At 62.9% G+C, this 12150-nt stretch overlaps 3 protein-coding genes across 6 annotated transcripts in view; 1 reads left to right on the forward strand and 2 right to left on the reverse strand.

Moving 5' to 3' along the window:
• EXTL1 (exostosin-like glycosyltransferase 1) overlaps positions 1 to 2355 on the forward strand; it is a 14176-nt gene extending 11821 nt beyond the window's left edge. The window contains exons 5-11 of one of the 2 annotated variants that reach the window (XM_014948603.1): positions 74 to 206; positions 287 to 405; positions 728 to 823; positions 1231 to 1317; positions 1521 to 1681; positions 1756 to 1927; positions 2009 to 2355. In XM_014948603.1, the coding sequence (XP_014804089.1) occupies positions 74 to 206; positions 287 to 405; positions 728 to 823; positions 1231 to 1317; positions 1521 to 1681; positions 1756 to 1927; positions 2009 to 2194 (954 nt within the window). In that variant the 3' untranslated portion in view covers positions 2195 to 2355. Of the gene's footprint in view, positions 1 to 73; positions 207 to 286; positions 406 to 727; positions 824 to 1230; positions 1318 to 1520; positions 1682 to 1755 lie in introns of both variants that reach the window. The other variant, XM_014948602.1, reaches the window with a different exon arrangement.
• A 616-nt stretch (positions 2356 to 2971) lies between these two features.
• SLC30A2 (solute carrier family 30 (zinc transporter), member 2) lies at positions 2972 to 6331 on the reverse strand. The gene is made up of 8 exons (XM_014948608.1): positions 6282 to 6331; positions 5895 to 6094; positions 5550 to 5696; positions 5105 to 5258; positions 4859 to 5015; positions 4168 to 4273; positions 3947 to 4081; positions 2972 to 3117 (listed from the first exon to the last, which is right to left on the reverse strand). Exons 1-8 carry the CDS (start codon positions 6329 to 6331, stop codon positions 2972 to 2974), a joined length of 1095 nt encoding a protein of 364 aa, XP_014804094.1.
• Positions 6332 to 7632: 1301 nt separating this feature from the next.
• Positions 7633 to 11423, reverse strand: TRIM63 (tripartite motif containing 63, E3 ubiquitin protein ligase). Of its 3 annotated transcripts, none has more exons than XM_014948682.1 (9): positions 11221 to 11423; positions 10922 to 11088; positions 9549 to 9714; positions 9161 to 9256; positions 8762 to 8995; positions 8620 to 8642; positions 8318 to 8442; positions 8021 to 8098; positions 7633 to 7913 (listed from the first exon to the last, which is right to left on the reverse strand). In XM_014948682.1, the coding sequence occupies exons 1-9, from the start codon at positions 11377 to 11379 to the stop codon at positions 7903 to 7905; spliced, it is 1059 nt and encodes a 352-aa protein (XP_014804168.1). In that variant the 5' UTR covers positions 11380 to 11423; the 3' UTR covers positions 7633 to 7902. The 3 variants fall into 3 exon arrangements, with proteins under 3 accessions (XP_014804168.1, XP_014804166.1, XP_014804167.1); XM_014948680.1 differs by having other exon boundaries at positions 9549 to 9717; positions 11221 to 11422; XM_014948681.1 differs by lacking the exon at positions 7633 to 7913 and having other exon boundaries at positions 8082 to 8156; positions 8266 to 8442; positions 9549 to 9717.
• Between the last annotated feature and the right edge of the window lie 727 nt (positions 11424 to 12150).

Raw genomic sequence — 12150 nt, forward strand, 5'->3', positions numbered from 1 at the left:
AAACTCCCCCTCCTCCCCCCAGCCCCCAGCATCACAACCCAGGTGCTGAGAGCATCTCCCTGACCTCGGGCAGATCATCAAGGACCGGCTGCTCCCACACCGTTCCCGCTCCCGCTTCCTCTGGAACACACTGCCCGGGGGGCTCCTGGCCCTGCCCGACTTCTCCACCCACCTCGGGGACTTTCCCTTCTACTACCTACAGCACGGTAGGACCCCTCCTGCCCTGGCTGAGCACGGTAAACTCAATGCATGCCACGACACCTCTTCTCTGCCCTTCTTTTTTCAGGCTCCAGCCCCTCGGAGAAGTTCACAGCTTTCATCCGGGCCACCTCGTCGGCTGGTTCCCTCTCCCAGTCCATCCTCAGGCTCATCCAGGCTGTCTCTGGATCCCAGTACTGCGCCCAGGTTGGGGGAGCTGAGCCCTGCACCACTCGGTGCAGCTACCAGGGGTGCAGTGGGAGGGATGGGGCAGGGCCCCGTGGGCTGGGAAGGGCGAGAATGGGGTTGGGGTGGCTGGTGGGGTCACCCTTGGGTGGGCAGAGCTGTCTCCCCAGCCTGCTGGGGTGGAGGTGGGACCACCCGTGGCTTTATTGTGGTCCAAACCGCCGTGAGATAGTTTTGGGGTGAGTTGAGTTAAAGCAGATCCTGTTACGGGGTTGGGGGGGATCAGCCTGGGGGTCAGCCTGGCCAAACCCCCCCCAGACACGCTGGTCCTCCCCCCCTGCAGATCCTGGTGCTGTGGAGCTGCGAGAAGCCACCACCACCCAGCAGGACATGGCCCCAGACCACCGTGCCTCTGACCATCGTCCAGGGCAGGGGGAAGGTGAGGGGAGCTGGGACGTGGGCACGGAGCTGGGACGTGGGCACGGAGCTGGGACGTGGGCATGGAGCTGAGACGTGGGCATGGAGCTGGGACGTGGGCATGGAGCTGAGACCTGGGCATGGAGCTGGGACCTGGGCATGGAGCTGGGACGTGGGCAGGGAGCTGAGACCTGGGCATGGAGCTGAGACCTGGGCATGGAGCTGGGACCTGGGCAGGGAGCTGGGACGTGGGCAGGGAGCTGAGACCTGGGCCGGGAGCTGAGACCTGGGCCGGGAGCTGAGACCTGGGCCGGGAGCTGGGACGTGGGCATGGAGCTGGGACCTGGGCAGGGAGCTGGGACCTGGGCATGGAGCTGGAACATCCACCCCGTGGCACATCCCAACCTGATTTTCCCCCCCCTCCCGTAGCTCAGTGACCGCTTCTTCCCCTACGCGGCCATCCAGACGGACGCCGTGCTGAGCCTGGACGAGCACACCAGCCTCTCCACCAGCGAGGTGAGGCCATGGGTGCCACCCTCCCCAGCCCCGTGGAGCTGGGACAAGCCCACGCTGAGCCAGGAAGGATGCTCAGTGGTCACCAAGGGGCTGGGCAGGGAGCGGTGCCCACCGTCCCCATGTCACCCACATCCAGGGGTGATGGTGAGCCCCCTCCTGCGGGTCCCTGCAGCCGGGTGATGATGTCCTCCATCCCCTGCCAGGTGGACTTTGCCTTCGTGGTGTGGCGCAGCTTCCCCGAGCGCATCGTGGGCTTCCCCTCCAGGAGCCATTTCTGGGACCCCGAGCAGAGGCGCTGGGGCTACACCTCCAAGTGGACCAACGAGCTCTCCATCGTCCTCACCGCCGCCGCCTTCTACCACAGGTACCCGGCCGGGGAGAAGCTGGTGGGGCAGGGGGCTCGACCACATCCTGCCCTTCCTCTGGCTCCTTCCCCAGGTATTACCACAGCCTCTTCACGGAGTACCTGCCGGTGGGGCTGCGGGAGCTGGTGGATGGCTTGGCCGCCTGCGAGGACATCCTCATGAACGTCCTCGTGGCCGCTGTCACCAAGCTGCCACCCATCAAGGTCACCCAGCGCAAGCAGCACAAGGAGAACCTGCCCCAGCAGGTAGGGTGCAAGGATGGGGATGTTGGGACCCCCCCGATTGGGGAGCTGAGCCCCTCACCCTTGCACCCCCCTCCTGTCAAGGTGAAGGGGACAGCGGGGGCGGCCGGTGGCCGGCGTTTCTCCCAGCAGCAGGACTGTCTCAACCAGCTGGTGGACTGGTTTGGCTACATGCCCCTCGTGTCCTCCCAGCTGCGCCTCGACCCCGTCCTCTTCAAGGACCAGGTCTCCGTCCTGCGCAAGAAATACCCGCGTTTGGAGAAACCCTGAGGGCTGTCGGGGAGCGGGGTCGGGGCCGGCTCCAGGTGCCCCGTTCCCTGGTCAGGGAGCCCTCCCGGAGCAGGCGGTCGCTGCTGACGGGGTTTTACTCCTTATTGGGGTTTTACTCGTTATTGGGTTTTACCAGTGCAATAAAGGTGGGGGGAGAGGCAGAGTCTGGCTGGTGGCTGTAGGATGCGGGGAACGGGCTGTGCCCAACGGGAGGCACCGGGGGTTTGGTGCTCTGGTGCTTCTGCCATCGGTGGCCACCCAGGCACCCTTGGGAATAACCCATCCGGCCCCACACCGAGCCCCCCCAGCCCCGTGGGGAAGGCAAATCCTTTGGCTTCCCAAGGGCAAACAGAGGAGTGATAAGAAGCGAGAGCAGGGCGAGCTTGTCCTCCCTGCCCCCAGCTGGGATGGGTTCTCCCCCTCCTCTCCGTGCCACCCTTGGGCACCCCAGCACCTCCTTGCCTCCCAGCGCTTCTCGAAGAAGGGAAACTGGTCGTTTCAGCTGCTTTCCCCCCCCCCATCTGAATAGAAATAGTGGCAAACAAGGCAGTCGCTGGCCTCCAGCAGCCCATGGCCATGGGTCTGTCCTTGCTGCCTTCACTCCCAGCAGATACCCAAGATAAAGCCCTGGTGCCTCCAGACCCAACATCCCCCCCTCACGCCACCAGCCCTTTGCTTGGCTTTATTTTCCACGTAAGAAAAGTACCCCCCCACCACCACCCCCACCCCCGGGATGGATGCGTGGGGGGCTGCCGGAGGGGTGAGGGGGAGGGATGCTCAGTCGCGGGGGGGCTGGCACTCCCGGCAGTCCCGCATCTCCTCGGAGTAGCTCTCCACCTGGATGGTGGTGGTGTGGAAGCGGAAGGTGCCCTGCAGCCGGGAGCTGGCCTCCTCCAGCACCTCCTGCGCGCTGGCACCCGCGTCTGCAAGGGAAAGGGGGGTGGTGTCGGGGTGTGGGTGAACCCCAGATCTCACACACACATTGAATTTCACTGAATTTTTAGAGTTGGAAGGGACCATAGAGATCATCTAGTCCAACTCCCCTGCTGAAGCAGGATTGCCTAGAGCTTGTCAGAGCATGTTACTCAGGAGCATCCAGGTGGGGCTTGAAAATCTCCAAAGAAGGGGACTCCACGCCCTCCCTGGGCAGCCTCTTCCAGGGCTCTGTCCCCCTCACTGTGAAGAAGTTTTTCCTCATATTTGAGTGGAACCTCTTCTGTTCCAACTTGTGCCCGTTGCCCCTCGTCCTCTCACTGGGAACCACCAAAAAGAGTCCAGCTCCATCCTCCCTCAACCCACCCTTTAGATCCTTGTCAGCATTAATAAGGTCTCCCCTCAGCCTTCTCTTCTCCAGGCTCAAGAGCCCCAGCTCTCTCAGCCTTTCCCCATCAGGGAGATGCTCCAATCCCTCCATCACCTTTGTTGCCCTTCGCTGGACTCTCTCCAGCAGTTCCCTGTCCCTCTTGAACTGGGGAGCCCAGAACTGGACGCAGGATTCCAGTTGTGGCCTCCCCAGTGCAGAGCAGAGGGGGAGAATGACTTCCCTTGACCTGCTGGCCCCACTCTTCCCTCCACAGCCCAGGTTTCCATTGCCCTTCCTGGCCACAAGAGCACACTGCTTGCTCATTGTCACCTTGCTGTCCACCAGGACCCCTAGATCTTTCTCTCCAGAAGTTGTCTCCAGCAGGTCCACCCCTAACCACACACCCCCTCCCACCTTTGCCTGTCCCTTTCCTGGACTGTGACACTCACTGATGGCGATGTGCACCGAGAGCAGCGGCTGCGCCGCCGTCAGCGCCCAGATGTGGAGGCTGTGCACGGCCTCCACCCCCCGCACCGCCAGCAGCGTCTCCCGCACGGCGTTGAAGTCCATCCCTTTGGGGGTGCCTGGGGAAGGAAGAGCCACGGGTGCTGGAGGGACGGGGACCTCGGCACCCACGGGTGGCCCCGTAACATCCCCGTTGGGCCCCTACCCTCCATGAGGACGAGGAGGACGTCGCGGAGGATGGTCAGCGTCGTCCCCAGCACCAGCACGGAGAAGAGGAAGGTGCAGATGGGATCCACGTATTTGTACTCGGGCTGGAGGGGGTGGGAGAGGGTGAGGTCCCTTCGGTGCTGTCACCCCACCCCAGATCATAGAATCATGGAATCATATGGGGTTGGAAGGGACCTCTGGAGATCATCCAGTCCAACCCCCTGCCAGAGCAGGTCCACCCAGAGCAGGTCGCACAGTAAGGTATCCAGGTGGGTTTGAATGTCTCCAGAGAAGGAGACTCCACCACCTCCCTGGGCAGCCTCTTCCAGGCCTCTGCCACCCTCACAGCAAAGAAGTTCCTCCTCATGTTCAGGTGGAACTTCTTATACTCAAATTTGTGCCCATTTCCTCTTGTCCTGTCCCTGGGCACCACTGAAAAAAGACCAGCCTCATCTTCCTGACACCCACCTTTTAAGTATTTATAGACATTAATCAGTTTCCCCCTAAGTCTTCTCAAGACTAAAAAGACCCACATCCCTCAGCCTCTCCCAGGCCCCTCATGATCCCCACTGGCACCAGCAGAGAGGGGTCACAATCCCCTCTGTCTTGCCCCTGTGCCTGGCCAGGGATGGCTGAAGCCGCTGTCCCCGTGTCCCCAGCATCTCCTTTGCCCCCGTGACCACCCAGACCTTAAAGAAGATGATGTAGGATGCGATGAGGACACCAATGCTCTGCAGCAGGTCCCCCACGACGTGGACGAAGGCGGCGCGGACGCTGGCGTTGGGTTGGTCACCAGCTGCCCCATGGCTGTGCCCGTGCCCCGTCTGGTGCAGGGCCACCCCCATCCTGCGGGCAGGGCAGCGGTGACATCTCTAGGGCCACCAGGCACGGGGTGGGGGGACATCCTGGGGGGGCTGAGGGCTGGCCGTACGTACACGATGTTGACGGCCACGGCGCAGGCGGAGGTGATGAGCATGACACCACCCTCGATGTCGTAGTCGGCCGAGATCAGGCGTTGGGCCGCCAGGTAGACCAGGACGCCCGTCACCACCCAGATGGAGAGTACGGAGAGCAGGGCCCCCAGGATCTCTGTGGAGAACCACCCCCCCAGCCCCACATTGCCATTCCATCACCTCACCAAGCCTGAGCACCCCCCTAACAGCACCGCAACCCAAGGTGGGCACCCAGCACCCATCCCCGTGGTCGCTTGGTGCCTTTGCCCTGCCTGTGTGTGTGATGCCAGGGCTTTGCCGTGGCTCCCCGTGCCCCCCAGGGCTCCCCAAGGCATCCGGTCCCCATGACGAGGGGGACATTGGGATGCTCTGACTCCTGCCTGGGGACCCAAGATGGCAACCCCAGGGGTGGTGCCCACCCCGTTACCTGCCCGGTGCCAGCCGAAGTTCATGGTTTTGGTGGGGGGGCGTGAGGAGACCCAGAGGGCAAAGAGGCTGATCATGATGCTGGCAAAGTCCGTCAGGAGGTGGGCTGCGTCCGTCAGGATGGCCAGGCTGTGTGCCAGGTACCCACCTGTGGAGAGGGGACATCAGGGACATCAGGGTGGCATCGGGGCAGAGGTGTGTGTCCCCCAAGCCGGGCATAGACCAGGTCACCCCGTTCCACAGTGGGGGCTCCACTGGGCACCTGGACCCACTGAAAAGCAGCGGGGACACCCCAGCCATTTGGAGTGTCCCCATGGGGACCATCCCCCCTGGACCCACCACTCACCCACGGCTTCCCCCACCATGAAGACGAGGCAGATGCTGGCTGCCAGGTAGAGCTTCCTGCGTGCCCGCTGCTGCTGGCCGGGGTGGCCGTCCCCCCCCCGCGTGTGGCAATGCCGGCTGCGCTGCACCCCCAGCTCCAGGGCGGGCGCCTCTTCCTGCACCGAGTTGTGCCCGTTCTTTTGCACAGCCCCCAGGTAGGACCTGCCGGGGAGAGGGGGCATAGAGGGGGGCCTGGGAGGATTTTGGGGAGTGGGTCAGACGCCGAACGCTCCCCCCCAGCCCCCATAGCCCTTTTTCCTTGGCCAGACACCTCCAAGGGACCCCAACTGGGAGGAAGAGGGGCCACCATGTCCCCAATTCCCCCCCCTTCCCCTGGGTACCCCCCTACCCGCCTGCACCCTCGCTCAGAAGGTGCCGTTTCTCCTCGCCGGGTGCCATTCTCCTCCGGTTGAGGGGGGATGAGGGGGGGGTTGGTGACCCCGGTGGGTGGCCGGTGCCGGTGACCCCGGTGCGTGGCCGGTGCCGGTGGCGGCCGGTGGCCTTCAGCTCGTGTGAAGCTCTGGGGACTCGTGTGCAAAGCCCAGCCGGGGGGGGGACGGGGGATGAGGGGGGGGCCAAGCCGGCTGCAAAGCACCCACGGCCGCCTTGTCCCGCTCACCCAGCACCCAAGGGGGCTGCTGATGGGGTGGGAGGGTGTCTCTGGCACCCACCGTGGGCACCCTCATGAACCGCCCACCGAGACATGGATGCAGCCCCCCCCGAGGTGGGGGGAGGACAGAGCAGCACCCTGTGCCCCCCAAAAAGCACCCAGTGACCTCCATCCCACCCTGGGGATGACCCCCTTCCACCCTTCCCCCCCCCCTCCCTGCAGTTTAGATCAGCCATGATGCTTTTAGAGCAGCCATGTGATGGATAAGCCTGGGGCCAGACCTCCCCCACCCCGGGCAGTGACTCCTGCCCACCCCCCCGGGGAGGGGGGGGGAGAGAAGTGTTAATTGCCCTAATTGCAATCACAGCACTGCAGGCGCTGCCTCAGTTTCCCCTCGGCCAAGCACCGAGCCGGGCTTATGTTTTTGCAGGAGAAAAAACGTTCAGGGTATATTTTTGCAGCCCCACGAGCTCAGCTGGCAGCAACCCGGCAGCTCGATGCCAATTCTGTCCCTATTTTAGGGACTGGCACAGCCCGGAGCATCCCCTCCCTTGGCCACTGCATCCACTGGCCCCGGGCAACCACTGGCCCCAGGGCATCCCATTGCCAGGAGGTAAATCCTTCTGGGTGCTGACCTGTGACATCCCGGGGCGGGTGGCCAGGAATGGGGTGCCAGGGCTGCCAGAGCTGTTAATGAGGCCAAAAATTAAGTGTTGGGCCAGGAGGCATCTCTCTGCCATGCCGGCCACCGAGCCAGGACGCTGGTGGTGGCACCAGCCCGGCAAACCCAACCACATCCCCAGTGCCCATCTGGCCCTGGGGCATCCCATTGCCAGGAGGTAAATCCTGCTGGGTGCTGACCTGTGACATCCCAGGGCAGGTGGCCAGGAGGGGGGTGCCAGCGCTGCCGGAGCTGCTAATGAGGTCAAAAATTAACTGTTGGGCCAGGAGGCATCTCTCTGCCATGCCGGCCACCGAGCCAGGACGCTGGTGGTGGCACCAGCCCGGCAAACCCAACCACATCCCCAGTGCCCATCATGGGGCTGGGCAAGCCAAAAACCATCATCAAGGATTAAAAAAAACACCAAACCACTCAAAACACCAGTTTTCTTTACAAAATACACAAAATTCGAATCAGTGACAACGATATACAAAAGAAGGAAGATACAAAACGTGCGGAATTGTCCTGTTTGCACCCGTATAGAAAAGTGTCCTGTGCTGGATGGAGCAGGCTCTGGCTCCCGAGGCCACCGGCCCCCCCGGGGGCTTGTGGCCCCCCCTCCTCTTGCCCTGTCCCGAGTCCCGTCGCCGGACATCCTGCGCCCGCGGCGTTTCTCCTGCGCCGGCAACGTCGCTGCGGCTACTGGGGAGCTGCCAGGGGGAGAGGATGGAGGGGTTGAGGGGGGTGTCCAAGCCCCCAAAGCTCCCCCCCCATGGGTGGTTGAGAGTCCTAGGGAGGTGGGATTGGCCCCTCTTACCCATCACTGCCCTCTCGGGCGCCACGTCCTCCTCTCCCTCTTCTTCCTCCCCATCAAAGTACTCCTCATCTTCCTCAGCTGCGAACAGGCAACCAAACGTCAGCGTGGGGCCACCAGGAAAGGTGGTGGGGGCCACCAGGTGGGGGGGAGTTGGTAAAGGGGCAGCAGGTTCCTCATCTTCCTCAGCTGCAAAACAGGCAACCAAACGTCACCGTGGGGCCACCAGGAAAGGTGGTGGGGGCCACCAGGTGGGGGGGAGTTGGTAAAGGGGCAGCAGGGGGTCAGGGGCTGAAGTACCAGAGTCGAAGTCCAAGGCACGGATGGCATCGGTGAGGTGGTCCAGGCTGACTGAGAAGGCGTCCATGTTCTCGTAGCCATGCTCAATCTTCTCCAGCCTGCCACCCTTGGAGGCCTCCACGATCCTGGGTAGAGAGAGCACAGCCATGTCCCCTCCTGTCCCCTTGTTGGGCTGGGGGACCCTGGGGTGCCTGGGCTGGGGGGGTTTGGGCATCCCCACGCTCACCACCTGGGCACCCCATGGCCATCTGCAGGGCAGGGGCTGGGGATGACTGAATTTTCTGCAATTTTGGGGCACTTACGTTTTAATGAGCTGCTTGGCGTTCTGCGGGGAGGAAGAGGAGAAGTGAGTGAAGCCACACGGCAGCCACCAGGACATCCCCGAGCTGGTGGGACCCCATGTGGGCACCCAGCAGGGAAGGAAGGGAGGTCTGAGGGTCTCACCATGAGGAAGGCAGCCCCTCCAGTCTCCTCCATGGCTTGGATGGCTGTCTCCACCAGCCGACTTGACTTCTCCAGCTGCTCCTTGTACCGGCGGATGAGGCCCTGGACGAAGCCCGTCTTGTCCCCCTGCTCGTTGGTGATGCGCTGCAGCAGCTCCGACTTCTTCTCCTCCAGCACCGCTGCCAGGGCATCAAAGCGGGCACACAGCTCCCTCTTGGCCGCCTCACTGTTCTCCTGCGGGGACAAGGGACAAGCGATGCCACTCCTGTGTCCCCCCAACACCAGCAACATCCCTCCTGGCCATCCCAAATGCCCCCCCTGGGCTGAGGTTTCACCCCCTGGGCTGAGGTTTCACCCCCTGGGTTTTCATGGGCTCCTTTTTCCCCCCCTTTTCCTCACCTCGGTGCTCCGGCACGAGTCCTCCAGCTGGGAGATGATGGTCTGGATCCGGTCGTTCCCCGCCACCAGCATGGAGATGCAGTTGTTCAGCTCGGTCTGGGATGGAAAGAAACAGCTTGAACCCCAGCGGGGACGGGGTTGGGGACATGTCCCATCCCAACACAGGGACAGACTGGGCATTGCCCAGCCCCAGCTCCGCTCCCCCCCATGTCCCCCCAGAGTGACAGGCACTCTAAATATAGCCTGTCTCCTGGGTGAAGTCACCCGGGGGGTTATTAATACCCCATGAGCAGGTCCTTGTGCTATTTGTGGCCATCCCAGCTCAGCACATCGCCCCGAGACCGGCTGTGTCCCCCGTGTCACCCCCCCCTCCAATTCCTTCTGGCACCTTCTGGCCCTGGAAGACGGTTTGCAGGGGGGCGACCTCGCAGTCCTTGTGGGCACCAAAGACCTTGCACATGGAGCAGGTGGGGACCTCGCAGGTGACACAGTAGATGTTGATCCTCTCATCCTCGTGCTCCTTGCACATGGGGTGCTCCCCCTTCTTCAGTGGCCTGCTGGAGAGGGTGGCACGGCCGCGGTGACGTCCCCGTCAGGGTGACAAACCCCCTCGGGGTGACACCCCCACCACAGTGACATCCCTGTCGCGATGATGTCCCCGTTGCAGCATCATGACATCCCCACTGATGCTGCACAGCCACCCCAAAATCAGGTCCCAGGGAAAGAAGCCACATCCTGGAATAACCCCACACTCGCTCCTTCAGGAGCCATGAACCTCTGGGTCTCCGTAAGATCCAAGCCCAGTAAGCACCAGTTTAAACCAGTTTGGCACTGGGCATGGCAGGTGGGTGGGTGGCCCCGGGGCCGCACTCCAAGGGACACTGCACAAGCACCTAATTTTAGCCTTGGGCTGCCAGGATTTATTGTTGTCACCCAACGCGTGACCAGGGTGGGGGCACCCAGAAACCCCTCGAGGGGCTGCCCATGAATCATCCCCTCTGCAGCAAGGGGGGGAGGGACATGGGGACAAGCCAAACCACTGAGGCAATGACAGGGTTGGCCCCCCCCAAAATCCCCCCCCGGGCAACCGCAGACACCTGCCACGTGCCATCGTCCCCGTCCCCATGGCTCTCAAACAATATTTACAGCGCTTCGGGGAATTTGGCTGGGGCCACAGCTCTGCCTCGAGAACCTGTGACCCCTCCATGTCCCCCCCCTTCAGCTGAACACTTTTACCCAGCAGTGTCCCCATTCCCCCCCCCAAAAAACTGTCCCCCTGCCCCTTATCAGCCAGCGGTGCCGCTGTCACAGGCAGAGCTTGGATTTGTCACCCACACCTCTTTATCTCCCACCGGACACTTCAGCTGCAGAGCACGGGGTGGGTAGGACCTGCCCCACTGCCACCACCCCCCTGGGGACCTGTTGTCCCCCTGAGCCACCCAAACTGCTCTGGATGGGGGGGGAGGATTTGGGTTGGGGGAGGAAATTTTGGGTTCGGGGAGGAAGTTTTGGGGTCAGGGAGGAAGTTTTGGGCCAGGGAGGAAGATTTGGGTCAGGGGGGGAAGATTTGGGTCAGGGGAGGAAGATTTGGGTCGGGGGGGAAGATTTGGGTCAGGGACACTTAAGCCAGCAGAAAAGCCTCCCAATTTCTTGCCCAGCTGCAACCTCCTGAGGTCTCAGCGATGGTGCTGGGGCTCAAGAAGTGGGCATCCCTATGTCCCCACTGGGGCATGGCACATGCAGTCGGCCACCCGTGCCCACCTGGAGCACTCCTGCTTGTAGATGTCGATGATGTTCTCCACCAGCAGGTTCCTCTGGAGCCCATAGACACCGTGACGGTCCAGCAGCACCTCATGGCGACACGACGGGCACCGGAACCGACCCCCCGAAATCACACTGCCCCGGCTCTGCCAGTACGGGTTGGCGGCCTGGGAGGGGGGGAGATGCACATCAAGGGTGAGGTGGGTGGTCCATGAATATTCCCCCAGCACCACGACCATCCCAGTGACCTCCAGCCCGGGCAGGGGAGGGGAATGGACACGGGGACCCCTCCCTCTCACCTGGAAGACGTCGTTGGCACACTTGCGGCAGAGGTTGTGTTGGCAGGGCAGGATCACCACGGGCTTGCTGAACATCTCCAGGCAGATGGGACAGATGAGCTGCTTCTCCAGGCTCTCCATGGGGTTGCCATCCTGCAGGATACCGGCTTGGAAATCCATCGGAACGACTCCTCTCACCCTCTCTCAACTGCCGGCAGCACCCCTCGCCCCCGCTATTTATAAGTCGCTCCCCTGGTCACGAGGAGCCAAATCTCGAGCGGGGTCGGATGTCTGGGTGTCCTGTCACACGGGACTGAGCCATCGGGATGCCACCGCCAACGGTAAACAAGCCGGGGACAGGCTGTCCGGGAGGCTCTGCCCGCCCGTGCCGCGGGTGCAGGCACGCCGAAAACGGAGCTGGGGGGTAAACAGGGCCAGATCTTCACCCCGGGGCCAAATGGCTGCACCCCCCCCCCACCCCAGGGGCAGATCCTGGGGCTGGACCCCACAACACACCATTGGGGTGGGGGCGTGGACGGGCTACAACCAGCCCCACAGTCATTTGGACAGTGTGATGGTGCCAGGAATGGGGCAGAACTGGGCCAGAGACAGCCAGGGGGGGGTTGGCTTATACAGAACATCTCTCTTTGCACCCCCAAAATGTGGCCACTGCTGGGGGGCAAACACACGCCTCACCAGTGGGTCCCCAGTTGGTGAACTGGGGAGACGCAGCCCCCAGGACCAGTACGTGCACCAGGGTCCCCCCCCTTTTCCCCTCCTCCAGGCAGGGGTTGGGGGGGCTCCTCTGTACCCCCAGCTGCAGGGGCAGCCACGGGGAGGGCAGGGATGGCTGCTCCCCATTCTGCTGTGCACGGCCATGACCCTGCCAGCCCCTCTGTTGGGTTGCAAAACCTGACCCAGAAACGGCTGGGCAAGAGGAAGGGTTGGAGG

This window comes from Calidris pugnax, unplaced genomic scaffold (assembly GCF_001431845.1).
Source record: "Calidris pugnax isolate Ruff unplaced genomic scaffold, ASM143184v1 scaffold162, whole genome shotgun sequence".
Classification (NCBI taxonomy): domain Eukaryota; kingdom Metazoa; phylum Chordata; class Aves; order Charadriiformes; family Scolopacidae; genus Calidris; species Calidris pugnax.